At 39.0% G+C, this 27,426-nt stretch overlaps 1 protein-coding gene across 1 annotated transcript in view; it reads right to left on the bottom strand.

Moving 5' to 3' along the window:
- The window catches only part of LOC149464866 (CUB and sushi domain-containing protein 1-like), a 1,089,704-nt gene that overhangs the window by 48,271 nt on the left and 1,014,007 nt on the right, over positions 1-27,426 (bottom strand). The window contains exons 31-32 of the mRNA XM_089673951.1: positions 7,458-7,645; positions 3,929-4,123 (exon numbers count right to left, since the gene is read on the bottom strand). Of these exons, the coding sequence (XP_089530077.1) occupies positions 3,929-4,123; positions 7,458-7,645 (383 nt within the window). The remainder of the gene's footprint in view (positions 1-3,928; positions 4,124-7,457; positions 7,646-27,426) is intronic.

Raw genomic sequence — 27,426 nt, 5'->3', positions numbered from 1 at the left:
GGATATTTGTGTTGAGAATACTGACTGCTCTAACCTTCATTCCACACTGGAAAATGAAAATTCAACTGCTGGCACACCATTAATCAGTGTATAAGAGCTTCTCATGTGCACAGTGATCCATGAACTATTCTAATCGGCAGACAAGTATAGAGACTCTCCAAAATCAGCAAAAGACACATTCATTATTAATTCATGATTACAGCATCTACACATTTTTGGTTGATAAACTTTTACCATGTAGCTTTTTTAGATAAAACATTTTTCGGTCATTAAAGTATGTTAGCATAACTAACTAAAGCACAATTTACACTCAGAGTTTTTTAGGACCCATATATCAATTATTCAGAAAAATGAAAAATAAGTCCATTAGACATTGGCTACTATGATGAACTATGTAACAGATACGTGTAATGTAGTATTACTACACTATTACTGTACTATTTCAAAACTGTGCATACAGTTATTTCTTAAACTCTGAAAATAAAACATGCATGGTCAGGGGTTATGTAAATTATATTAATACTGACAAACTGAGAGACGATTGGAGTAACTTCACTACTGATGGTGTTATGGGTTAAAGCCCCCATAAATATTCCTGGAATAAATGCATATCTTATAAAAGACTAAGCCACAGCTAAATAGAAATGGTAAAATGTAGATGGACTGATTGCTTAATATTCTATGCTTCAGTATTCTATATTCTATTTAATGCTTCGCTACTTCACCCATACTAAGCTCATAACCCCCTTATTAAAATCCAACTTTAAGATTATTTTAATCTACCATGCATAACCTGACAGAGGTATTTGTAGGACAAATAAGTGTGTGCAATGTTCGCATATTTAAAACGTCTCCTGGCTTTTCTATGCACCTAATACTTTAAAAAACAACTCTACCTGTAAGCACTTTCCTAATCCTCACAGGATGACATTAAGTAAGCATGTATTATTTATTCTGTTGTTTGCAATTAAAGTATAAAGCTTAGTATGTGTGAAGTAGTAGAAGGGCAAGTAACCTCTTTATTTTGTATATGGAGACTAGCATGCAAAAAAAAATTATATTCTCATCTTGTGTACGAGGCTTAAGTGTAACTTTTATAGGAACTGCACTATCCCACCCTTTCTAGCTGCCCTGAACTAATAAACTAATGTAAACTAGCCTCCCCCCATTCCTTACTAATACATCTTTCAGGTTATGCAGGAACATTTTAATCTGCCATCCATGACCTGAGAAAAGTATTTTCAAAACAAATAAGAGTTTACATTTTTCCAATCTTTAAAATATTTCCAGGTTTCCTGACTTTTCTAGGCATCTAGTACTTAACCTTTACCCGCCCGGCCTATGGCCAGATAGCGGCCGGCAAAACTCCTCAGCGTTCCAGGTGGACGCCATATGGCGTCCTAGTGGGCATGCGCAGTTTGCGCGCCTGCAGAGCCATGCAGCGGCGCGATCTGTCACCGGCCGTGTACCTCGGACACAGCCGATGACAGATCTGAGTACCGGCCCCGTTGCTGGTACCATGTGACCTGCTGTGACCAATCACAACAGGTCACATGGCAGTTGTATACAATGGATGGCTTCATTCATGCCAACCATTGTATACTAGTGTGTCTAGCTGTGAGTGGTCACAGCGATCACATGCACAAGCTGGGCCAATCACAGCCCAGCTGTGTCATGTGATTAGCCGTGGCCAAATCACAGCTAAGCACAAAAAAAAAAGCCCTGAATGAATCGATTTCATTCAGGTAAATGCTTGCTTATAGCAAAGTAATTCTTTGCTATAAGCAAATTGTGCAAAAAAAACAAAAAAAAATACTGACAACTTCCCCAAAGTAGTACATTGTTACTTTGGTAACATTGTACAACTTTGGTCATAGTGAAATATGAAAAAAAAAACTTAAAAAAAGAAACAAATGTAATAAAAAATGTAAAATAATTAAAAAAATTAAAAAAGAAAAATTTTTTTTTCCATACTGTCACCAGTCAGTGTCCCTGATCACCACCATGCCAGTTATATGATGATGCTGTACTGCACTGGTGACAGTATGTAAAAAAAAAATTGTGAAAATTATTTTTTTAATTTCTTCATTAATGACAAAAAAAATACAAAAAAAACCTCGCCATGCCTGTTATGAAATATGTTAGACTGTCTACTTTGCAAAAAAAGGTCATTTGGGGGATATCTGTACTGTTTTGGCATTCTTGGACCCAAGAAATTAGATTGGCCGTCAGTACTTCAGGATTAATCAATATTCAGATCTATACCATAGTTTGTGAACTCTATAACTTTCCTACAAACTAAAAAATACTTCCTAATTTGGGTTATTTTCACCAAAGACATGTAGCAGAATACATCTCGGCCTAAATTTATGAAGAACAATTATTTATTTGCAAACATTTATAACAGAAACAAAGAAAAACGTGTTTTTTTTCAAAATGTTCGAACTTTTTTTGTTAGTTTAACAAAAAATAAAAACCCCAGTGGTGATTAAATACCACCAAAAGAAAGCTCTAGTTGTGTGAAGAAAATGATAACATTTTAGTTTGGGTACAATGTTGTATTACCGCGCAATTGTCATTCAAAGTGTGAGAGCGCTGAGACCTGAAAAATGGCCTGGGCAGGAAGGGGGTAAAAGTGCCCTGTATGGAAATGGTTAAAAATGAAAACTCTAGCCCCAAATAGTTTTTCACATCTGGGTGGCATGGACCAGAACTGAATCTGTCTTAGAGTTTTTATCGCCATTTAGGTCCATGCTAGGAACATGGTATTAACAGACTTAAATAGCTTTCCAGCCCCAATACTGGCCCATGCAAATTTTTCATATATTCCACTGGGGAACCATAATGTAAGGTGGGAGATATATTTGGCAGCTGTTCTCTTTTTAAAGTGCCTTTTCCATTTATTTTTCTAGCAAATCAACTGAATAGACCATGTCACATTGATGGTATAATCTGCATTTAATGAATTCTCTATAGAAATATATGGAAATGCACTGCAGAAAGGGTCTCTGGCAAGTTCAGCTCACAGAAGAGCCCTTGCCATCATGTCTGAGTGTCACTCCATGCAAAACCTAAAAAAGGTTTTGACAGATACCAATTTAATAAAAACTTTCACTGAGGGAAGAATTCTTGCCATTGCTGACTGGCTACCATGCAGAAATATAGGTTTTAATATTTTGTGTGTTACTGATTTGGAACAAATTTGGAGCTCAAGAGTCCTTACTTTACATGCTGCATGTTTGTGCAGGTCAACATCTATAAAATTACTGAAACTGGAATCATTGAAAAAATAAGCAGGTTCAGAGGAAGATCAATAATAAAAGCCTCCATATTTTTCCCAGTAAAATTGCACTTTGGATTGTACTTTTTACAGGTTACATGCAGATAGCAGATATGTTCAGTTAATTTGAGTAGTGTGACAAATCACTATGAATTTGGATACATTGGTTTTACATTTTAAAATCCTTAATATAACCTTGTTTTTTCTGTGATATAATGGGATTATTATTATTAGTGTCTGGACGTCATAGCAAGCAACTAAACAGAAGGAACATATATGTATAGCTAAGTACCCACATCTGTACTATTTTTTAATATGCTGTTGTAGCTTCCCGGTTGAATCACCAGGATGGTTGCTTTGAATTTTTTTTCTTAATACTTTTGTCTCATAGCAGTCTTAATGTAATAATTATACATCTGGCTAAAAAGCCCTGACCCTCTTAGAAAATAAGCTTTCACAAAAAAATGTACTGTTCAAAAAAAAAAATACTTTACTAACTACATTATAACTACAAATATTGTTTTCTTTTGTACTTCTATCATCATATTTTTTGCCACTATTGTTTTCTTTACATTAAAAATAAAGTAAAGAGACTTCTAGGTTTAGTACTTGTAATACTATAAATGTGGTTCACTTGCGAAAACATACCATTACATGATGGCAGACTCTTGTTCCATGCAGGCTTTCCATCTGCACCAATTGCACAACTTATTGTTGCAGGATCAACAATTTTGTAGCCTTGATCACACTGATAAGTTACTGTTGATCCAAGTTTAAAGTCAGTTCCAATGCGAGTTCCATTCATAATGCTCCCTGGATCAAAACAAGCTTCTCTTGGTTTCTCTGTTAAGAGAAAAAAAAAGACACCAATTATGAAATTTTGGGAGCGCTTAAAGCTGAACACTATTCATATGTATAAGAGTATTTATAAATGCAGCTAGTATGAGTATATAATTCTGACTTGGTATTATGTCCTCCTCTCCCCTACATAGCAACCCTTAGACAGGAAGGGGCAAGTGCTTGAAATCGCACCAAAGAGAGCCGCATGGGAATTGTATAGGAACGCACAGCACATTCCTGTGCGATTCAGCTCCAGGCATAGTGTGATGTCTGAATGAAAATAAATGAATGCATTAACCTGGTAAAACAGTTTCTGCTTTTATTTTTCAGTTGTTTACTTGGAGTTTTTCTTTAAGTCAAAAACAATTTTAGATACATTTTGCAATTAATCCTTTTCAGAATATACGCTCTATACAACACTGTATATTATACAATAGGTTATATTGTGTATGCTTCAAACACTGTAGTTATGGAATGCCTATATTGTGAATGGTATACTGTACATACAGGATATGCATTGAAAGTTTAAAATTATTAAAAAGTGTTGATACAGTTGCATTCATCAGTAAGTAAGAATTGAGAAGTTCATTGCTACATTAAATTACATTATGTTCAATAACTAATTGTGCCTGTAATTCACACAAATAGTATAGAATTGGAGAAAGGATTTGTTTCTGGAGGCCACGATCTAGGCTGTAGCATTTTTTTTTATCTCAACAACCAGAGTCAAAAACTAAATGTAACAGGTATTTACAACACATGTTTAAAGTAAACCTATCACGCAATTCAGACCGAGCATGTGATCAAAAAAAGTCAGAAGCTGTATACTAATTATTTTGACAAACAGTATTCTTTGAAGGTACGCTCTATTTAATTTTTTTTATCATATACTCAGTTTGAATTATCAAAAAGAATGACATATTGCATTTAAATTGGGTTTGTGTTTTACCTATAGTTATTTTATATAAATATTTTTACACCATGTTATGTCCTTTATAATTAAAAAAGAAGAAAGCTTATTATACAAAAAAAAATAACATTATTGTGTTACCAACGCTTAAAAGTCATGCACATTATATCAAGGACAATGTCCTCATTCAATAATCAAAGTACTTTTCAGGAGCAGATGAGCTTCTAATTTTGTAACTCAATCCAAGTTAACACTATCCTGCTTATTACATTTGCTTGACTTTCTCTCATCTGCACTTGTAAGCTCCTTTTCTTTCAGTACTGAGGATTTCCATTTTCTTTTTTCTCTTTCCAATTCATGCACTAGGTAATTTGTTCTCAAATATAACACTCGTGATTCCAGCTGCCTCTCTTTAATTATGTTTCCCATTCCCATTCTTTCTTTATGTCCCTTTCAGCCTTCTCTCATTCTCTCTCAGCTTTGCTGTAAGCATCGAAGAAGTGTTTTTTCTTTCTTGACCCATTTGCTTTACTCTTTGACCCTCGGTAGTCTACTCTTGTCTCCATCCTCTGTAATTTTACAATGGCACAGCATGACCTTTTCTCAGCTTCTGAACCTCTAAAGCATGTAGAGCATCATCCTTACTCTTTTATCTGCAACAATACAATCTTACACTTTTTGACCTTTAAACTATTTTGCTACGGTATGCAGTAATGTATTAAAACATTTTAAATGCTTAGATATTCCCAGTCCATTTTCAGCATTTTGGATAATTAACTGTGAATCCAAACTATCGCAGGCCTTGAGCAGTACTCTGACCACAGTCACCCCACTCTGTATACTATGAACGTGTTACTTGCCACACAATAACAATTTTTTTCACTTATCAAATGGAACGTGTAATAAACATAAAAACCTGTGTAAGAAGCATTTGATGAAAGGCTACATATTTTTATTTTGTGACACATTACTTTTAAACGTAAACTCCAGGCAAGCGGCTAAATACAATGTTGAAATGAGCACATACTAAATTTTTATTGTCTTGTTTCATGATTGCAGTGCAATTTGACTAACAATTCACAGCATGCTGATTGGACAAGAGGGAAACTGTGGCCCACTGATGAGCTCCACACTTATTTTGATCTTTCCTCATCTTGCTGTAAACCCATCAGCTGTATCAGAGCCTGATAGACTTATAGTGCTGGATCTCCCTCTCTTCCTCCAAGTTCCACTGTGTAAGGGGTTTTAAAAAAAATAATCAAATAGAAATAGTTAAGACCATTGCTATTTGACCCAAACACATATCTGCACTGTATTTGGCAATGTATTGTACTACAACACACAGGGGTCTATGCATAAACACATTTGCTTTGAAATCTGCAAATATGTGTGTAATGTAATTTTCTATTTGTTGCCCTTCACCTGGGTGAATGTAACATTCCTTAACATTCGATCATAAGAGAAAATTGAAAGGAACATCCCATCAATAAAGTAAATAACCTAACACTATATGCTAAGAACATTTGACCAGAACAGGAAATAATATGATGAAGATTTCTGCACTGTATACAGTATGGAGATTCTTGTGCTCTCCAGAGATAAGAGACAGGTTCAACCATTGCTCAGGAGGTTTGGCAAATGGCTGAACTAATGGGTGTGCAGGTCAGCAACCCTCCAGTTGCAGTGTGACATTGAACATTTAGCATCAGTATTACTACTGCTGCTAAATGTGACAGCTTTCTGCTCAGTCAGACCTAAAGCTACTAGCTCTCCCCCACTTTGTGTCTGTTTGACCCAGGTTGGCATTGTGTGCAAAGTAGCATTTGTGTTGGCAGAGCAGAATAGGACTGGCCAAAAGGGAAAGTTTGCTTGAAATGGGTATATAGCAGTTTGTAAAGAGTTTTTTTTTCCAGAATTTCTAGTTAACATATGGCTTGCACCCTTTAGCGCCTGATAGATAGATGCATGTACAAGCTATTGGGATTTGAGCATAGATATAAATGTTTTCTGTTGCATTGCAGGTCAGTAGCCAAACCTAAACCTAGTAGCTTTACACCACTATTATTAGGATATGGAAAAGGCTTCAAAACATACAGTTTGACTAGTTGCAGTGGAGTGCAATTATTTTCAATAGTGAGCTTACACTGTAATTAAAAAATACATACAAGCCACAAAAGAGAAAACCTGACACTGGTATATGGTATAAAAATCAGTATATTTACATTTATATATACTGTATATATATTTTTAAACTGATTTATATTTCATATACTATGATGTAATTTGTTTTTTATTTTAAAATAGTAATAATTGCTTGGTTGACCTGATTATGATAGCAAGATAGTACCTGATCTGCAAACAATACATAATACAGATTATAATGCATTTGGTATTAACATAACAGAGAAATAATTGCAGAGACATTACCTTTATATTCAATGGCGAATCCAGACATTCCAACAGATGCATCGCTACGGAATGCTAGAAACAGACTGTCTCCGCTGCTTTCTAATCTTTCTGGTGCATGAGAGCCTTGAAAACTTCCAATTATAGGGCTGTTGGAATTATCACCTTCATATATATGTAGAAAATCATAGCTAGGTTCCATGTTAAAACTGAAAAACAGAAAAAAACACACAATTCATATGAACTATGAGCTTGTCAAAACAATCTACTTGTTCAATTACTATTATTTTAGGTAAGCTAACACAGCGCATTCCAGAACTTTATGTGAGTGGTTTGGTGTCACAAACAGTCTGTAACAATAATGTATATTTTTAGCTCATAAAGTATCCATATTCCATTCATTAAACAGATAAGCCCCTGCCATGGATGCTTCCAGTACTGTGCTGCAAACTCTCCTGGTGAAGTTTGTAGTGCTAACCATTCCCTGGGATCTTACTGACAGTAGGATGACATTTCTCTTTCATCATATAAGCCAGAGGAGCGATAAGTATCTCTCTCCTCCATATATATATATATATATATATATATATATATATATATATATATACTATATTCCCAAAAGTATTGGAACGCCTGTCTTTACACGCACATGAATTTAATGGCATCCCATAAGGTTCAATATTGACTTGGCCCACCCCACTGTGCAGGCCAGTCAAGTTCCTCTACTCCAAACTGGCTCATCCATGTCTTTATGGACCTTGCTTTGTGCACTGGTGCGCAGTTATGTTGGAACAGGAAGGGGCCATCCCCAAACTGTTCCCACAAAGTTGGGAGCATGAAATTGTCCAAAATGTCTTGGTACGCTGACACCTTAAGAGTTCCCTTTACTGTTTACTGGAACTAAGGGGTCAAACTCAACCCCTGAAAAACAACCCTACACCATAATCCCCCCTCCACCAAACTTTGCACTTGGCACAATGCAGTCAGGCAAGTATCGTTCTCCTGGGAACCACCAAACCCAGAAACATCAGTCGGATTGCCAGATAGAGAAGTGTGATTCGTCACTCCAGAGAAAACGTCTCCTCTACTCTACAGTCCAGTGGAAGCATGATTTACACAACTGCATCCGGCGCTTTGCATTGCACTTGGTGATGTACAGCTTGGATGCAGCTGCTCGGCCATGGAAACCCATTCCATGAAGCTCTCTACGCACTGTTGTTGTGCTAATCTGAAGGCCACATAAAGTTTGGAGGTCTTTATCTATTGACTCTGCAGATAGTTGGTGACTTCTGTGCACTGTGTGCTTCAGCATGCGCTGACCCTGCTCTGTCATTTTACGTGGCCTACCACTTCATGGCTGACTTGCTGTTGTTCCCAGTTACTACTCTGTCATAATACCACTAACAGTTGACCGTGGAATATTTAGTAGCAAGGAAATTTCCCGGGTGGACTTACTGCACAGGTGGCAACCTATCACAGTACCACGATTGATTTATTTATTTTAAGCTTCCTTTCAGTAAAAGGGAGAGGGAGTACTTAAAAAGTCGACCCTGGCCAAAGTACACAGAAAGCCAGCACTAATATAAAGTCCAAATAGAAATATTCCATACCAAACACCCCCCCCCCCACACACACACACAAAATACACAAAAAAAACCTAAATTTTAGGCATTTTAACATACATCTTGTTAAGAGGGTCAACACTTCCCCCCCCCCCCAAAAAAAAAATGCCTTTGTATTTACTAGTATGAGAGTTCAGTAAACGTTTCTGCTTGAAATTTATTTGAAAAAAAAAATATTCTCCTATTTAAAAAAAATCTTGTATATATTTTATACAACATATAAGGTTGTCTATACTATACATGGATAAATAGCTCCCTGTATTTGTTGGTGGCAGACACCCTAATGCACTGTACATCAGCAGTTTAAAATAGAATTAAGGACTCCCATTTAAAGAAAAAAATGCACTACAATAGGGTGAAAAAAATGTTGCAGTAGGTGTGGTTATCAGTATTGTCAGCTTCTGATTCACAAGCCTATAGCTTTTCTATCAGCACATGGCCACTCCTAGTCCTGTTTGCTGCTATCTGTATTAAACGCACTGCCTCTGTTGATGAAACCCTGTCACTTTTAGGCTGCAGTGTCTGGGAGGGGAAACATGTAAATCACAAATAAAAGTGTATTTGACTAAGTCATAAAAAGTAAAGGATTTTTTTGATAACTTTTTGAGGCAAGTGCACCACATAGTAACTAGATTTGGGACTTGTTAAGACTGTCTAAAAGGAGCCTTGAAAAGTACTTTAATTTCTGTAACTGGTTTTCTGAATGTTTTGTCTCCAATATCTCAACTGTAACATGTTTAGTAATAATGATTTCTATTAATTGAAAAATGTGTGAGCATTAAGTGATAATGAAAAAATAAATATGCAATACAGTTTATGTGACAGATTTTGCCAAGAAAATTCTTGATGCAAGTAAAACCTCTCTGATTAAAAAGTCAGAAAAAATGCTGAAGCAAACACAAGCTTGTATTAGCATTATTTTTTTAATATAAATAACTTAGTGAAGCATGCAATTAGATAGTATCTCACTGAAGGTGCAGATAAGCATTAAATGTTAATAAAGGCAGAGTCACAACAGGTCTGTTGGCTCTGGAATATATGAATATTGCTCTTAATTCTAATAAAATGAAAACCATTCTGCAAGCTTCTCTATTATTGCTCCCAGTGGCTGATGACAGAACAGGTATACAGAACATGAAATTGAATCTATTGTATGTTTTATTTCCATCTTTACTTATTTCTGCAGTTTTGATTTTTAATAAAAAATATTAATGTGCAATGTGATAAACCTAAAAGGAATCTATTAACCATAGATGCCATCATTATACTTCATCTTGCTGCTGATTTGATGTTTCCAAGCTCGTGACGTACAATATTGTATTGAATAGCCATGTATGGCTATGGGTTTGAATTACTAAAGAAGTATATTTTCACATAGCTTAGTTTGGTCATACACATTTTTATCATCCTGTGATGCTAAAAGGAATTTCTATCTTTTTATTCGTTAACTGTTACGCACAATTGCATGTTCAAGGTGGAAGAAAAATGTTTTCTCTAAAAATGAAGTATTTTAATTTGCAGTTTCATGTTTAGCCATTTGGAATTGCAATGAAATGGAGTTAAACCTTCTAACATCAAAACCAGAGTGATTTATGTAAACTTCTCATATGTTTCTAGTAAATCATAACCCCAAACAAATAGTGACATTTATTTGTTGTTGTGGAAGATATGTATACAGAGGATTAGTTAGAAAAATAACAATTGGGTATCTTACCAGGCAAGGGCATAAGGGAGTCCCATGGCTGCAGAGGTTTAATGTACTGCTTATAACTGAATCAACACTTGAATTTCTCTCAGCAAAACTAACTACCAGTAAAGTATTTTTGTAGTATTATAATTGCTGTAATATAAAATCCTTGGTTGTCACACGAAAAAAGAAAGTGTGCGTGCTGCAATTCTCTTCAATAAAAGGAAAATTAAAGAATAGTACTGTTCTCCACCAAGCACCAGAAAAGATGGGTCAAGGCTGAAATTCAGCTTTAATGCAGCTGATCCAAGAACAGGGGTCTTTAACCACTTAAATAATGACAGTCCAGGAAATACAAGAGTGTACCTGAGGATGCATGGCGACTCACATCACAGAGGTGCTCAGATTGCACAGAAGTCATTGGAAGTCACAAGACACTGTAGAGTCAATGGATAATGGGTAATGTAGAATGATCAGATGTCACTGGAAGCACTGGGGTCAGTGGGGATACAGGAGCCACTGAAGACACAGTAGCACCTGGAGATGATGGGGACACTATAGACACAGGATCCCAGAAGTCACTGGAGATTTTGGGGTCACTTGGGGCACAAAAATCAGTGGAGAAATAGGAGTGCTGGGGTCAAATGCAGGTGTCACTGAAGACACAAGAGCACAATGATCATTAAAAATGGTAGAATCTGGAGGCATGGGGGGGGGGGGGTAGCCGAGTTCATGGAAGAGTAACAGGACAACGAGGCACACTGCAACTCAGAGTAGATGGAGGTGTCTGAAACACAGGATTTGTATGTCTGCTCAAGTATACCTCTGAATAGGGTTCACTAATATCCATTTAACACTCCCCTGCTAAATCTGATGCAAACATGCTGGATTTCTTTGTCAGAAACATCATGTCAGCCATCAGGCTAATGCATGTGTGCATAAGCTACATAGTTACATAGTCTGGCTGAGTGCATCCAGTTCAACCATAAAAATAAATAAAAAAATAAACATGTTATAATCCTATACCCACAGTTGATCCAGAGGAAGGCAAGAAAACGAGCAAAGCAAGAACCAATTTGCTCCTGCAGGGGAAAAAACTCCTTCCTGATCCTCTGAAAGGCAATCAGATATTCCCTGGATCATCTTTACCTATTTTTTAAAGGAATCCACTAAGCTGGCCAGAACTAACTCTTGAGGGAGTCTATTCCACATTTTCACAGCTCTTACTGTGAAGACACATTTCTGTATTTGGAGATTAAATCTCTTTTCCTCAGACGTAAAGAGTGCCCCCTTGTCCTCTGTGATGACCTCAGGGTGAAAAACTCTACACCGTGTTTACTATATGAACCACTGATGTATTTATACATGTTGATCATATCCCCCCTTAATCTGCTCTTCTCAAGAGAGAACAAATTCAGCTCCTAGAATCTTTCCTCATAGCTGAGCTCCTCCATGCCTCTTATCAGTTTGGTTGCCCTTCTCTGTACTTTCCCCAGTTCCCCAATGTTCTTTATGTGAATTGGTGCCCAAAATTGAACTGCATATTCCAGATGAGGTCTTTCTAATGATTTGTACAGGGGTAATATGATATCTCTCTCTCTTTCTCTGGAGTCTATACCTCTTAATACAAGAGAGGATTTTGCTCACTTTAGAAACCGCAGCTTGGCATTGCATGCCATTATTAGGCTTATGATCTACCAGAACTCCCAGATCCTTCTCCACCATTGATTTCTCCCAATTGTACTCCCCCAAGTATGTATGATGCATGCATATTCTTAGCCCCCAAGTGCATAACCTTACATTTATCAACATTAAACCTCATTGGCTACATAGTTGTCCAATTAAACAGTGCATTGAGGTTGGCTTGTAAGTTGGAGACATCCTGTAAGGATGTTATTACACTGCACAGCTTGGTGTCATCTGCAAAGACTGAAACAGTATTTTTAATCCCAGACCCTATATCATTTATAACTATTTTAAAAAGTAAGGGTCCCAACACTGAGCCTTGGGGTACACTACTAACAACCTTAGACCATTCAGAGTATGAATCATTAACCACTACTCTTTGAATACGATCTTTTAGCCTGTTTTCTATCCATTTACAAACGGATTTTGCAAAAGCGTTTGACATAGTTTCCCACGCATGGCTAATATGTAAGGTAAAGTATACAGGCTTGGAAAAATCAAAGTAAACCACATGCACAGCCACCCCCCTTTCAAGGTTTTTTCTCACTTCCTCATAAAAAGATATCAGATTTGTTTGATAACTTCTATCTTTCATGAATCCATGCTTTCTGTTGCCTAAAATATTTTTTTCCAGCAAGAACTCATCTATGCGGTCCTATCTTAAACTCTCCAGTATCTTCCCAACTATAGATTTTAATTTTTAAGGACTCTTTAATGACTGGCATTGTACCACTGGATTGGTGTAAGGCCAATGTGGTGCCTGTATTAAAAAGGGATCAAAATCTTTACCAAGTAATTATAGACCTTTTAGTTTAACAACAATGGCTTTGAAATGACAGAGCTAAATTCTTTAAGGAGCCGTGGGTGTATGCCATCCGGTCTAGGTGCTTTATTATGTCTAAATATTTCCAGACCATAACAGTTGTGAGCCAATGTGGATCACCTGGGGCTGTGTCAATACCATGCCCATTATGGACAAGAGCTCCCCCATACTCCTCTGTATACAAAGAGCTGAAGAAGGTACAGTGGGGCAAAAAAGTATTTAGTCAGCCACCAATTGTGCAAGTTCTCCCACTTAAAAAGATGAGAGAGGCCTGTAATTGGCATCATAGGTAGACCTCAACTATGAGAGACAAAATGAGAATAAAAATCCAGACAATCACATTGGCTGATTTGGAAAGAATGTATTTGCAAATTATGGTGGAAAATAAGTATTTGGTCAATATGAAAAGTTCATCTCAATACTTTGTTATATATCCTTTGTTGGCAATGACAGAGGTCAAACGTTTCCTGTAAGTCTTCACAAGGTTGGCACACACTGTTGCTGGTATGTTGGCCCATTCCACCATGCAGATCTCCTCTAAAGCAGTGATGTTTTGGGGCTGTCGCTGGGCAACACGGACTTTCAACTCCCTCCAAAGGTTTTCTATGTGGTTGAGATCTGGAGACTGGCTAGGCCACTCCAGGACCTTGAAATGCTTCTTACGAAGCCACTCCTTCATTGCCCAGGCGGTATGTTTGGGATCATTGTCATGTTGGAAGACCCAGCCACGTTTCATCTTCAATGCCCTTGCTGATGGAAGGAGGTTTGCACCGAAAATCTCACAATACATGGCCCCATTCATTCTGTCCTGTACATGGATCAGTCGTCCTTGTCCCTTTGCAGAGAAACAGCCCCAAAGCATGATGTTGCCACTCCCATGCTTCACAGTAGGTATGGTGTTCTTTGGATGCAACTCAGCATTCTCTCTCCTCCAAACATGACGAGTTGTGTTTCTACCAAACAGTTCTATTTTAGTTTCATCTGGCCATATGACATTCTCCCAATCCTCTTCTGGATTATCAAAATGCTCTCTAGCAAACTTCAGATGGGCCCAGACATGTACTGGCTTAAGCAGGGGGACACGTCTGGCACTGCAGGATCTGAGTCCCTGGCAGCGTAGTGTGTTACTGATGGTAGCCTTTGTTACGTTGGTCCCAGCTCTCTGCAGGTCATTCACTAGGTCCCCCCGTGTGGTCCTGGGATTTTTGCTCACCGTTCTTGTGATCATTTTGACCCCACGGGGTGAGATCTTGCATGGAGCCCCAGATCAAGGGAGATTATCAGTGGTCTTGTATGTTTTTGATTTTCTAATTATTGCTCCCACAGTTGATTTGTTCACACCAAGCTGCTTGCCTATTGCAGATTCAGTCTTCCCAGCCTGGTGCAGGTCTACAATTTTGTTACTGGTGTCCTTCGACAGCTCTTTAGTCTTCACCATAGTGGAATTTGGAGTGTGACTGTTTGAGGTTGTGGACAGGTGTCTTTTATACTGATAACAAGTTCAAACAGGTGCCATTGATACAGGTAATGAGTGCAGGACAGAGGAGCCTCTTAAAGAAGAAGGTACAGGTCTGTGAGAGCCAGAAATCTTGCTTGTTTGTAGGTGACCAAATGCTTATTTTCCACCATAATTTGCAAATAAATTCTTTCCAAATCAGCCAATGTGATTGGCATCATAGGTAGACCTCAACTATGAGAGACAAAATGAGAAAAAAAATCCAGACAATTACAGGCCTCTCTCATCTTTTTAAGTGGGAGAACTTGCACAATTGGTGGCTGACTAAATTCTTTTTTACCCCACTGTATTTAACAAGTTTGTCTTCCCTTTGTCCCCCTAGATTATTATGTACAGGGCCTACATGCCAGGACCTGACCTTTTTACTATTAATATATTTGAAGAATTTTAGGGGGTTTGTCCTGCTATCTTTTGCAATCTGTCATTCATTTTCAATTTTTGCGGCCTTGATTTCCTTTTTGACATATTTTGTTACATGCTTTGCAATGTTTACCCTCTTGCCGACCGCGCATAGCCGAATGACGGCTTCACCGCGGCCGGCCAGTTCTGGGTGGACGTCATATGATGTCCTCCCAGAACGCGCTCTCCTGCGCGCCCCAGGGGGCGCGCACCCGGAGATCTCCATGATCGCTGTATCCTACGGACACAGCTGATCACGTGATGTGGTAAAAGGCCAATCACAGCGGCCTTTTACCACCTGATCAGCGGTGTCCAATGACACGCTGATCAGAGGGAAATGCAAGTGCCGGTTCTCGGCTGCACTTTCCTCACACTGTCAGATCGTGAGGAAAGTACTGCTGAGAACCGGCAGTTGTCAGAGCGGGGATCGGCACCGATCATCAGGGCACTGATCATCAGTGCCCTGATGATCGGTGCCCAGCAGTGCCACCCGCAAGTTCCGCCCAGCAGTGCGCCCACTAGCTCCGCCCACCCATGCGCAGCAGTGCACCCACCTGTGCCCAGCAGTGCACCCACCTGTGCCCAGCAGTGCACCCACCTGTGCCACTCTGCAGTGCCACCTACCTGTGCCCAGAAATGCCACCTACATGTGCCCAGCAGTGACACCCACCTGTGCCCACCCACCTGTGTCCACCAGTGCCACCCACCTGTGCCCACCCACCAGTGCTGCCCACCAGTGCCACCCACCAGTGCAGCCCAGCAGTGCTGCCAGTCAGTGCCACCAGTCAGTGCCCAGGGGTTGTGCCAGTCAGTGCCGCCAGTCAGTGCCCAGCAGTGATGCCAGTCAGGGCCGTCTATCAGTACCCATCATCAGTGTCACCTATCAGTGCCGCCTATCAGTGCTGCATATTAGTGCCGCCTATCCATGACACCTCATTAGTGCTGTCTATCAGTGCCGCCTATCCGTGCCACCTCATTAGTACTGCCTATCAGTGCCCTTTAGTGCTGCCTATCAGTGCCCATCAGTGCCGCCTATCAGTGCCCATCAGTGCTGCCTCATCAACGCACATCAGTGAAGGAGAAAAAAAGCCTGTTTGAAAAATTTTATAATAGAAACAAAGAAAAAAATTTTTTCAAATTTTTTGCACTTTTTTATTTATAGCGCAAAAAGTAAAGCGCCCAGCGGGGAGTAAATACCACCAAAAGAAAGCTCTATTTGTGAGGAAAAAATGATCAAAATTTCATATGGGTACATTGTTGCATGACCGCGCAATTGTCAATCAAAGTGCGGCAGCGCTCAAAGCTGAAAATTGGCCTGGTAAGGAAGGGGGTATAAGTGCCCGGTAGGCAAGTGGTTAAACGATGATAGCATTCCTTAATTTTTTTATTCCAAGTCCAATCGCTAACAAACTCATGCAGACTCCACGTCCGCAACATCGCCAAAATACGCCCATTCCTAACCCCAGCAACCACTAAGCAGCTCATCCAATCCCTCATCATATCACGACTTGATTACTGCAACTCCCTCCTCACTGGCCTGCCTCACCACAGGCCATCCCCACTTCAGTCGATCCTGACTCATCCACCTTACCAACCGCTCTGTTTCCTCCACCCCCCTCTGCCAAACCCTCCACTGGCTTCCAATTGCCCAACGGATCAAATTCAAAATGCTAACACTGATGTATAAAGCTGTCCATAATACTGCCCCAAACTACATCACTGACCTAATATCGAAATACCACCCAAAACGCACTCTCCGCTCCTCACAAGACCTCCTTCTCTCTATTTCCCTGGTCTCCTCCTCCCATGCCCGCCTCCAGGACTTCTCCAGGGCATCACCAATTCTCTGGAACTCCCTACCCCAATCCATCAGACTATCACCTACTCTCCTCTCCTTTAGGCGCACCCTGAAAACCCACCTCTTCAGGGAAGCCTACCCCGCCCCCTGCTAATTGCTGATCTCCTCCACTCTTCCTACCACTCCTTCCCCCACAGCTTTTCCTCCTGTACCACTATCCCCTCCCTCCTAGATTGTAAGCTCCAAGGAGCAGGGCCCTCGAACCCCTTGTGTATCGCATTGTATTATTATTGTACTGTCTCATGTATTGTCTCCCATTGTAATGTACAGCGCTGAGCGAACTGTTGGCACTTTATAAATACTGTATAATAATAATAATATTGAATAAAAGCGCTTTTATTATTTATAGCTTTTTTAACTTAGTCTTTTAAACTTGTTGACCAGGTGAATATATTTTGCAGTGTGTTCACATACAGTCTTTTTTAAGAACTCTCAATTACAATTACTTCGGCTCTTTCCGTGATCCGCTGTGTCCGAGGGACACAGTGCACCGGCGATCGCCACGCTGCGCGCTCCCTGAGCCGCGCATGCGCAGTGAGAATGGAAAGACATCATATGACATCCTATCAGAACGAGACAACCACCTTGCGCCCGTCATTGTACTATATGGTGGGCGAAAGGTGGTTAAAGTTGAGCATTTTTATTTTTCCTGGATGTGCTTGTTGTTTACAGCTAACAATAAATTAAATCATGTTATTGTCACTGCTACCCAGATGTTCTTTTATATGAACATTAGTAATAAGCTCTGCATGGTTTGAGATTACCAGGTCCAGCAGGGCACATTATTGCGAGCACGGAAGCCTAACTATATGTGCATTGTTGTGCATACATATGCAAACAAACACACAGACATGAAGGCACATGCACTGCCACCAAGTGGGATATTTAAACCTGAGCTCTTCACTAGATCATTGCTTAATGGTCTTCAGTCTTGCTCTTGTGTTCCAGATCCTGATACCTAAAAGGCCCTGTTATTTACCCAGCATCCTCATTACCTGCATTTAGATTACCCTTGTCTGTTTACATTCACTGCCTATTCCTGTCGCCAACAATAGCCTGGATTTCTGACCAAGATTCTGCCCATCAACTTTCTGCTTCCTTGCTGACCTGTATCCCTGCTCATCTCATACCAGCACTCCCAAGTTCTGATTTCCAGTGTCTGCACCTGGTACTTATGTTCTTTTGTCATCCCTGAAGACCCTGTCTAAATTTCCAGGGATGCTTGAATAAGCCCCTGAGGCCACTCTCATCATCTTGAGCTCTGATAACAAGTATGTGACACTCTGGCTCACTCAGGATCCCTCTGCAGATCCGTTATCAGTTGTGAGTTCTATGTTCTCTCTGAAGGAAGACATTTTTCAGATCAATGTCAGTCTACCATTATTACACCCTAATAAAAGATATTGTTTTCTCCTTATTGCAGTGGTGTGCTCTTCCCTTCATTTAATGGAATTGATGGCTGACATGGTTTTAGTTGTTCTACTCCAAAGGGTGTCACAAAGTCTTTCCTTTTATGGGTGACTGCAATACAAAATTTAGAAACCACGCATTCCTATTAAATTTGTATCTTTTCATACCACTACTAACTGGTCAAATTCCCCTTACGTAGATCTTACCATATGGTGGCATTACATGAATTTCATGCATAAAAATGTAGTTTACTTTTACACTATTCATTGGCTTACATACAGCAGCTGAAACCTAAAATGACTGATTTCCCAAAATATCTCTATTGGGCGGTTTTTGCAAATACAACATTTTTTTTGTAACAGTGATAGGGCACAACTAAGTGGTGGAAGAAGCAGAGACAATATAGCTAAAAACTATTCGATAGGATACACTTTGAAAAAAAATACTAAACTAAAGCGAGCCATACAGTAGCAGATATTTTTGAAGGAACATTCAAACAAGAATTCTCATCAGTACATGCACTTGCTTTTAACATTTTGGAGTGAATGGACTTTCCCTAACAAAAAGGCATACACTGTTATAATTGTGCTTGTTCAAGAAACTTTCCCATCTTGCTCCTTCAAATTTTATCTTCAGGCCACAATTTCAGAGCGATCGAGCAAGCATATTGTATACAGAAATCAAAACGTACAGTTTTGTTTTTCTTTTCTGTTTAAAATTGGAAGCATAAATTATTTACACATTTTGACTGCAGCTATTAAATCTTTTTGAAGAGGCTGACATCTCTAGACAATGGAGCTGGCATATTGTATAGGAAAAGACTGAAGATTGGCAAATGTTACAGTTTGCATCACAACTATTAAGCTTGCATAGACAGGCCACAATTTTTGAGTGATCAAGTCGGCACTGGTATAATAAAGGAAGGAGGAGACTACTGGAGGGGAAATAGGAGATATCCATCCATTCATACCTTAATACAGGGATCAACAGATTGGAGAGACCCCAGATGGAATATTGCCATAACTACAGCTATCCAAAAAGTATCTGGAGGAATATCGTAAGCAGGAGAATTATGTTACATCTGTCCTTTAAGGACAAAAAGCTGTTTTTGCCTAATATCAATTAGGCGAAGTATAAGGTGAGCGCATAAATAGATCACACTGCATCCAGATACTGAAGTGGGAGTTTCTGAATTGAAAGAGGACTTTGTTTCTACATATATATATTGACTTTGGTTATGTGGTTTATTTAGAATTAGTTGTTTATTTGTTTTCACATTGGGCATGTACACTGTCATTATAATTTGAAGGTTATAGGACCAGTCACTTATTTTATATATTATTATATATTTTTTGAGTACATTTATGCAGCTGATATTTGGATTGTTTTGAGCACATTATTAACACAGAAGTGCGGCACTATTGGTTATAGTCTTTTAGTCCCAAAATCTATTTAATGAGTTGGTGTGAGTGCCAGCGAACCTTATGTGAATTTATTTAATTGTACCTAATTAATTGATTAACACAGTCACTATCCACCATAGTAGCTCACAAGTATACACACAATTTTTTTTATTCACTTCTCATGGACAGCAATGGCCATAGATGAATTGAAATTCAGCTAGTGCCAGCTGAAATGGTCTAATTTTGATTGATGTATGATCAGATTTAATGTCTTTTTGTTTTAAATTGAGCATGTCTGCAGGAAAATCAAAGCTGATATCAGTGTACTAACTTCCGTAGAGAAGGGGGAGTATAACAAATTATATTGTGTATTGAATTTTACAGATATTCAGAAACAAATCTTGTCCTTTAAAATGGGAGGCAATTTTGGAGGCCAAGAGAAAGCATAATTCTGCCTAAAAAAAACTGAAACTGTATATTTTTCAAAGACACTTTATTTTAAAAAATGTAATTTGCTGAACAGAATTCTATCCTTTCTGATGTGAAGCAATTTTGGAGACTTATAGTAAGCATATATCACTGTTAGTTATAACAGTTAACATATTTGATGCAAAGAGAAGCATTTTTTTTAATAGAAGGCAATTAGTAGGGAGGAAGTAGCCATATTTCAGGCAGAAATAATGGAAAATGCTTATGTTTCTAAAGTGGGGTAAACACTATGAGAAAATCAGATGAACAATCATCCAATTTTTCCATGAAGGTGTACATAATGAGGTAAGCAACAATGAAATTAACTTGTACAAAAATCCTTGAATGACAAAGGCAAATGTTCTTTCTTGTGTAGGATTTCCATGATCGTTGCCACTTTTTTCTGGGTTGTTCTTTGCTTCTGATCATGCACATTTTTTTCTATTAAATTAGTTCTGTACAATTACTGTACACTGAGTGAAAATCAGACATTGGGGTTTATTTACTAAAGCTGTTTCACTCAGAATCTCCTGCACTTCTACATAGAAATCAATCAGCTTCCAGGCTTTATTGCTAAAGCTTAATTGAACAAGCTGAGGTTTGAAGCTGATTGGATACCATGCACTGGTGCACAAGATTCTGAGTGAACGTGCTTTAGTAAACAAACCCCATTGTGTTCACATATGATAAACATTTTTTACCTTGCACATTCAGATTTTTCATTTGAACAGTTCGAATCGACTGTCGAAAGAGGATAAGTTATTTTATGCGGTATACAACCAATTCAACTTAAGCCAAAAAGAGAAGCAATGAGTGAAAATCAGACATTGTGTTCACATATGATAAACATTTTTAAGCTTGCAGAATTGGATTTTTCATCTGAACAGTTGGAATTGACTGTTGAAAGTACTATACCAGCGATCAGATAATCAACCAATCATTCTTCATACAGAATTTTTCTTTTGATATTCTTCTAATGTGTACCCAGCTTTAGACACTATGTTTAAATGGTAATGCTTTGCTACTCACTTTGAATGCTTACGCAGTGGAGTGGGGACTTCATCAGAGGGTGTGCTTTGTGTTTGGGAGATCTGGATATTAGTTACATGTATTATGTGAGTAGCTTTTGGGTTTTCGTCTCTTTTACATGTGTTATGTGAGTAGCGATTTGTTTTTTTGCCTCTCTCTGTTTTACCCAGTATACTGTAGGCTTTATCATGGAGATAGGGGGAGCAGAGAGCGTGTACCCAGCTTTAGACATTACGTTTAAATGGTACTGCTTTTCTACCCAGAATCCCATCTCTCTTAAGAGGTGGCAATTTCAGAAGCAGAGAGTAGGCATATATCAGCCAAAAAATGTTATCTATGCTGTAAGTTTTCAGAGAGATTGTATACATTGAAAATATTTAATACACACAATCTCATCCTTTTAAATAGGATATAATTGTAGAAGCAGAGAAAAGTCATATTTCACTTAAAAATTGTAAACTGGTATTTTTCTGAACAAATCACCAAAATATGTATTAGTGCTAGTACATACAGTAAATTCATGATTATTACATTTGTGAATAAAACATAAACAAATACCCAAACTTTGCAAATATGAATGTCAGAGTTATATTAAACTGTATGAATGATGATCCAAATCCTGTGAACAGAAATTCTTTATTATATCTTTCAAAGAAATTTGGAGAAAAAAACACCTCTAACACCATGGTTGTGCTTACCTTAGGTGATAAAGGGTCAAAAACACATTATCTAATATAAACAGAAGATGACACCACACCTCTGCTTTATATGTGGTCAGGGTCATAGCCTCAAAAAATCCTTCACATTGCAAAGTCCCTCAAATAAAATGTCACATCTACTGCTCTCTGTATACTTTTTATTAAAAATGAAAAGCCAAAAAACTGCTCACATATAAATGATGTGCATCTCAATAAATGTCACCCGCTAGTTGTTTCCCTGCAGACTGGGAACAGGCTCTGGGCCTCCCAAACACAAAGCACTGTCATTCACTTCCTCGTCTGAGTCAGGCATGATGACATCACTACGCAGTGGGGTGGGGACTTCATCAGAGGGTGTGCTTTGTGTTTGGGAGATCTGGACATTATTTACATTTTTTATGAGAGTAGCTATTTGGTTTTTTGCCTCTCTCTAATGTTTTACCGAATGGAGATAGGGGGAGCAGGGTGGATGTTATTTCATGCAGTAAACAGTGAATGCAACTTAAGACAAAAATAGATACATACTATATAAACATCCAGTAACCAAAAAATAATAACATACTTAGACAGATAGAATGTTTCAGTGTGCAATGAGTTTTGCCTTTGGATATGCAATTACAGCTTTCTATCAGTAGCATGGCATAGCCATGCCACTGGGAAATTCAGTGTGATGCAGTTTGTCCTCTTTTAGTTGCTTATGCAGCTGAGAACAGAGGATATATGATCAAAAATGTTTTTTTTATATGTACACACAAATGTTTTGCCTTCAAATTATATTTTAAACTAAATGGGGTTTTTTTTAAGGTGAGGGTTTACAGGTAATTTTAAAATTAATTTTTATTATATGTAAATCTGAAGCTTTTATTGAAGTAGTACTGAATGATTTTGCTATGAATGTCCTAGTTCATGCACTTCTTGTCTTAGGGTAACATCATTCTCTAATAGGGAAGAGTGAATACATCTGTGTCAGTTTATGGGGTGCTTGTCAAACACTGCATAGCATCCGAAAATTACAACGTTAAGTCTAACCCAACTGAAGTAAAAACACCCTTTCAGCCTATTGTAACTGTAAACAGTGAATTAGAAGTGCTGTAAAAAATATGCAGATAAAATATCAGCAGCATTTGAGATTTAAAACGCCTCTCCTCAGGGAATGACTTTTTGGGTCATGTGATTAGACACTCTCATCATTCTCTCTGCTACTAATCTGCTACTATGTTCCAGTAGGCACTAATCCTGGGGGGACCTTGTCTATCCATCTATACTGATTGTTGTTTGCTGAATTACCCAGTGTGTCATTTGTGTGGCTTGCACCATGAGAGCAAAGCACAACAAAGAAGACCATGTGACTGCAGATTGGACTTAATCAAGATAGTGCCCTTCCCCATCATATGCACAGAGGAAATACAAAGAGGCAATGCAGAAGTTATAGAAATATGCTTGTATGCTGCTAAGTACTCTGTTGGAAAGCCTAACCAGAAACATCACACATATGCTCACCTGCCTTCAGGGGCAGACTGACAACTCATGGGGCCACCGGGCAATAGGGGATCATGGGGCCCCTGTGTCCTTGCCCAAACTCAAAAAAGCCTATGAAAAAGGTACCAGGGGCATCTCATGGGGCCCCCTACTGACCCTGGGCCCTCGGGCAAGGCCCGAGTTTCCAAATGGTCAGTCCACCCCTGCCTGACTGCAAATGACCCTAATCTTACTGGGGAGAGAGACAGTTTGGGGCTACAATCTGAAACACAGTGAGTGCCATAGACACTGAAAGACATTTCCATGGCAATTAAGACCTCTAACTCCTCATTGGCCTTACTGACCAGCTGCAGGACATAAAAGAAGAAATCTCCTTAGTCAGGCGCAGGGGTGGACTGACAACTCATGGGGCACCCCGGGCAATAGGGGATCATGGGGCCCTTGTGTCCTTGCTCAAACTCAAAAAAGCCTATGAAAAAGGTACCAGGGGCATCTCATGGGGCCCCCTACTGACCCTGGGCCCTCGGGCAGTGCCCAAGTTTCCAAATGGTCAGTCCACCCCTGGTCAGGCGTAATATGCAGATATTGTGGCAGTAGAGACCCAGTCTCTGGAGGGCTGCATCAATGGCTTGAAGGATGACATTACCCTTCTCCTACATGCTATCAATCCCAGTCTAGCCTGTCCAGTCATGAAGCTTGCTTTGAAGACATGACAAATAGATTGCACAGAAACAACATAACAATATAACAATGTGAAGAAAATAAATAACAAACTTAAAAATTAATTATCTCTTTCTCATAAAGGCAAACACATGTCATCCAATCCTTCTTTTGTGTAAAGTTCATCAATAAACCACTATGCTCCTTTGTGTAAACAACATAAAAGAGGATACAATCAGTACAGATCAATGTGTCCCTTCACCAATTCAGATGGACAGCCACTCATTAGATAATATTGCCTCTGAAAACAAAGTTCACCAAACAGCGCTCTGTCATCCAGTACAGATGCTTCTCTCATACTATCAAGTCTCCTCCTCCTCCTCTTTCCTCCACAGTATTCACATTGTGAGAGCATGGAAAATGAAATGACATAGCATAGTACTGCTACACCCGGTACTATATTTGTGTATTAGAAAGCATGTATACTCACAAACAGTGATTTTCACATTGTTTCACCCTGTGATCTGCTTTGCAAGATGTATATTAGCTTATCATAACATGCAATTGCCATAAATTCAGCACAGATTCCACATCCAGTTGTCCCTCCATCTATTCTATTGAACAACCCCTCACCAACTAATGTTGCTTCTCTTTAGATAAAGATCAGCAAAATGCACTCAGAACTTTTTTAATCCTGTGCAGCTGCTTATCATGGTAGCAGGTCTCATTTTCCTCCTCTCTCTACACAAAATTAAAATCATAAAATATTGGCAAAATAAAACAAAACATGGCATAGTACTGCTAAAACAAACAAGTGTTGGGGCATGTCTGAGCCACTGAGATGTATGGCAGCCTGAGCCTGGAGCTCTGCTCTATTCCTGCTTTACTAAGGAACCCTCAGCATAGACAAACACACATTGTCAATGCTGCACCTGGAACTGTCACCAGCCTCAAGGGAACATGAGCAAGGATAAAAACAACCCCAAAGATCCTTGTTGACTGACAGATTTCTTCCCCAAATATGATGCAGAGGGAGGTCAAGGTTGCATGGATAGCAGACACAAGCAGCACATCCTATTTCCCAGCTTGTAGACACTGCACACCCAGCATTAACTGCAGAGGAGGACATCACAGATCTGAAAGAAATGCCCCAAAAAACTGACACATCACCACTGCAGTCACTACATATAAAGTGTCCTGTAAGTAATAAACAGTCATTTTCATCTTGCACTACTTTGCCTGAGTTTTGTGAATCTAGCAATCATTTAGAAGAGCTCCCAGCTTTGGATACACTGGCCTCAGCTTTTCAGCTTAAACAAATGCTCTCCATAAAGGTCTGACAGTCTGTCTGCACAATATCAGTAAATACAACAACATAAAGAAAAGGTAGCAGATCTGGAAGACAGATCATGCAGATGTAACATCAAATTCAAGTGCATCCCTGAATTATCTCCATCAGCTTCTTTAAATGAGCTCACCCTTGTTTTCTCTACAAGATCTTCTTGATCATACACACACAATTTGTTCCTTGAGATTTGCTTACAAGGCTACACTTTTTTATGTAACAGATAACCTAATGTCTATTACTAAACAACTTAAATCCTTGTCAGATCCATATGCTTCTGTTTATATGTTCTCTGGCATCTCAGTTACCACTGCCCAGAGATGGTAGGCATTTATGTCCTTCACTGATGCCCTGTGTACAAGAAAAATTCTTTACAAATAGGGATATCCCACTAAGCTTCTGGTTGCCTACCAAGACCAAATAATCTCTATTATCCCAAATGATGGTATTAAATATCTTATCATATGAGGTGTGCATAGTACACCAGAAACCAACAACCTCTGCCTCCTCAAGTTTCAGGTTCCAGGGCTTCAGCCCAATCATGGGTAAGGTGGGTAGCACTTCATTTCTTCTTGTCAAGTTTAGAAAGTGTCACAGGTATTCTTCATTGCGTGAGTCTGCTAGGCGTACTCATAGTTTTTCCCTTTGTTTACTCAAACTCTTTACATATAAAGACATAGCTGTGGCGCTAAACAAGGCCATAATCCTAGAAAATATAGAGATCAATGGCTCTAAGATTTCTCTCTTCCCTAATTTTCCCATGGAACTACAGACTCAGAAGGCCAAATATCAAGAAGTGCCTCAAACTAATTATTCAAGTTGCCATATTAAATTCTCCAAGATAAGGGTTTTGCCAAGGTTGACATCCACTTCTTCAAATTACCAAAAGCAGCAGCAATCTGGGTAGGCCACAAGAGATACCTAAAATCTTAGAGGTCTCATCATCCTACAGTTAGGTCCATATATATTTGGACACAGGCACAATTTTAATTTCTTTCAGGTATTTATCAAAACATATTCAAGCTATAGTTATATAATGGACATGGGCTGAAAGTGCACACTCTCAGGTTTAATTTGAGGGTATGTACATCCTACTTGGTTGAAGGGTTTAGGAATTATAGCTCCTAAGAGTAGCCATCTCCCCTTTTTCAAGGGACCAAAAGTAATTGGACAGTTAAATCAAAAGCTTTTTCATGGCCAGGTGTGTGCTGCTCCATTATTTCTTCATCAATTAAGCAGGTAAAAGGTCTGCAGTTGATTCTAAGTGTGGTATTTGCATTTGGAATCTATTGCTGTGAACCTACATCATGCGTTCAAAGGAGCTGTCCATGCAAGTGAAATAGGCCATTGTAAGGCTTCAAAAACTAAACAAATCCATCAGAGAGATAGCAGCAACATTAGGAGTGACCAAATCAACAGTTTGGTCCATTCTGAGGAAAGACGAACGCACTAGTGAGCTCAGCAACATAAAAAGGCATGGATGTCCATGGCAGACAACAGTGTTGGATGATTGGAGGATCCTCTCTATGGTAAAGAAAAACACATTCAGACAAGTGAATAACACTCTCCAAGAGGTGGGCGTATCATTGTTAAAATCTACAATCAAGAGAAGACTTCACAAGAGCAAATACAGAGGGTTCACCACAAGGTGCAAACCATTCAAAAGCCTGAAGAATAAAAAAACCAGATTGGACTTTGCCAAAAAACATATAAAAAAGCCAGACCAGTTCTGGAAAAGCATTCTTTGGGTGGATGAAACTAAGATGAATCTGTACCAGAATGACGGGAAGAATAAAGTGTGGAGAAGGCTTGGAACAGCTCATGATTCAAAGCACACAACGTCATCTGTAAAACATGGTGGAGGCAGTGTGGTGGCATGGGCATGCATGGCTTCCAGTGCCACTGGG

The sequence above is a fragment of the Staurois parvus genome, unplaced genomic scaffold (genome assembly GCF_062004578.1).
Source record: "Staurois parvus isolate SC_StPar_1 unplaced genomic scaffold, SC_StPar_1.0 ptg000146l, whole genome shotgun sequence".
NCBI lineage: Eukaryota > Metazoa > Chordata > Amphibia > Anura > Ranidae > Staurois > Staurois parvus.
The sequence above is the reverse complement of the archived record's forward strand: the minus strand, read 5'-3'. Positions and strand labels throughout refer to the sequence as shown.